This window comes from Mandrillus leucophaeus, unplaced genomic scaffold (genome assembly GCF_000951045.1).
Source record: "Mandrillus leucophaeus isolate KB7577 unplaced genomic scaffold, Mleu.le_1.0 Scaffold14, whole genome shotgun sequence".
In the NCBI taxonomy this organism is placed as follows: Eukaryota; Metazoa; Chordata; class Mammalia; order Primates; family Cercopithecidae; genus Mandrillus; species Mandrillus leucophaeus.
Window position 1 is genome coordinate 2767268 of NW_012101365.1, and position 1726 is coordinate 2768993.

General features: G+C 38.6%; 1 protein-coding gene across 1 annotated transcript in view; it reads left to right on the forward strand.

Moving 5' to 3' along the window:
- The window catches only part of CPT2 (carnitine palmitoyltransferase 2), a 24586-nt gene that overhangs the window by 2922 nt on the left and 19938 nt on the right, over positions 1-1726 (forward strand). Inside the window, exon 2 of the mRNA XM_011973785.1 lies at positions 1457-1537. Coding sequence (XP_011829175.1) covers positions 1457-1537 — 81 coding nt within the window. The remainder of the gene's footprint in view (positions 1-1456; positions 1538-1726) is intronic.

Genomic DNA, 1726 nt, shown 5'->3' on the forward strand with positions numbered 1-1726 from the left:
TCAAACTCCTGACCTCAAGTGATCTGCCCTTGGCCTCCCAGGTAGCTGGGACCACAGGCGTGCACCATCATGCCTGGCTGATTTCTTGTATTTTTTTGTATCTTTTGTAGAGACAGGGTTTCACCATGTTGCACAGGCTGGTCTTGAACTCCTGGACTCAAGCACTCTGCCTGCCTCGGCCTCCCAAAGTGCTGAGATTACAGGTGTGAACCACCATGCCCAGCTTCACTCCAGAAATTTTTAAGTAGGACTTTTTTTTTAATCAAATTGCCATTGTCTCTAATGTAGAATTTTGTTTAAAAGGAAGAAGGTAAACTTTCATGAATATCCTTACTGTAGTAAAACCAAATTTTAAGAAACATATGTAGGCAACTCTGGATTTATGAGGTAGCTGAGATAGTATTTGGAATTTTTCTGAGTAAGTCAGTGAATGTAAGGGGATCTATGGTGTTAAAGTGTTGTAAATGGGTACTTAGTGCAGTCTAAGTCCATAATGGCAGTAAATAATTGATTTATTTTTGTCATATTGTGGATAAACATGCATTAAAAATAAACTGATGAACCACAGTATATCTTATATTAGGCTTTTAAACTGCTTTATGTATCATGTTTCATTTCCTAAATGACTGATACATTTCAATATTTTGCATATCAGTGTTAATTTTTAGTTGGTAGAGGCAACCTAACAAACTCTGTTTGTTTTGCTATTAGGGGATATTTCTTTCAATAAAACAAATGAATTGGAAGAGAAAATACACCTCACTTTACTGTTCATGTGTTTTAATTTCACAATAAGCCAGTAACTTCATCACCATAGCCATCTTTGGGAATCCCTAGCAGAGAGAATGATGAGTAGGCAAATTGCTGTTCCTGTTATTTAAGCACATGGGACTATTTGGTTCTTCCTAATGGCGTTCCTGGTGTCTGGACATGGCTTACTGGTTGATTCCTACCTTTCAGTGACTGTAGCCCCCATATAACTGGCCCTTGGACAGATCTGTGTTTCACTCTTATATAATTATCTGTTGTAAAATGCAGAAGAAAATTTAAAAAATAGAACCTTTTCATTTTATCCTAGGGGAGAAAAATGCAGTTGTTCAAACTAAGGCTAGAATTAAATCAGGGCAATACAGTGTTAGCACAGGTGGTGTCATTTTGACCAGAAAACAGGAATGCTTGGGGCAGCTTCTGCTTCCCCATTTTGAATCTATTATTATTATTTAAGATCTTATATTCATATTTTATGTAAAGATTTAGTTGTTATTTTACTTAAAAGTAGAGTTACCATTGATATACTTGGCATTAGTAAACCCACAGATTCTGATTTGTCTGTGGCTTCCAATTATTGGTTTTGGGGGAGGAAATTAATGATCTAGTAATCAGTTCATTAGCTTGTAAAGCTAATTAACCTCTTCCACATACTGTCAGCCTTACACTGACCCTGCTTTCTCCCCAGGCTGCCTATTCCCAAACTTGAAGACACCATTAGGAGATACCTCAGTGCACAGAAGCCTCTCTTGGATGATGGCCAGTTCAGGTAAACACTGAGAACCTTGGGTAAGCATAGTTGGGGTGGTTCAAGACAGGCTGGCAAGTAGTGGTGGACCAAGCTTCAGGGAATGTTTGTGACTTGACTGGGTCTCCAGAAACCCAGAACCTAGTTGTGCCTTTGCAAGTTCAGGAAATAGATTTTCATTCAGGAAGGACTGACCGAGCCCTGAGAGTT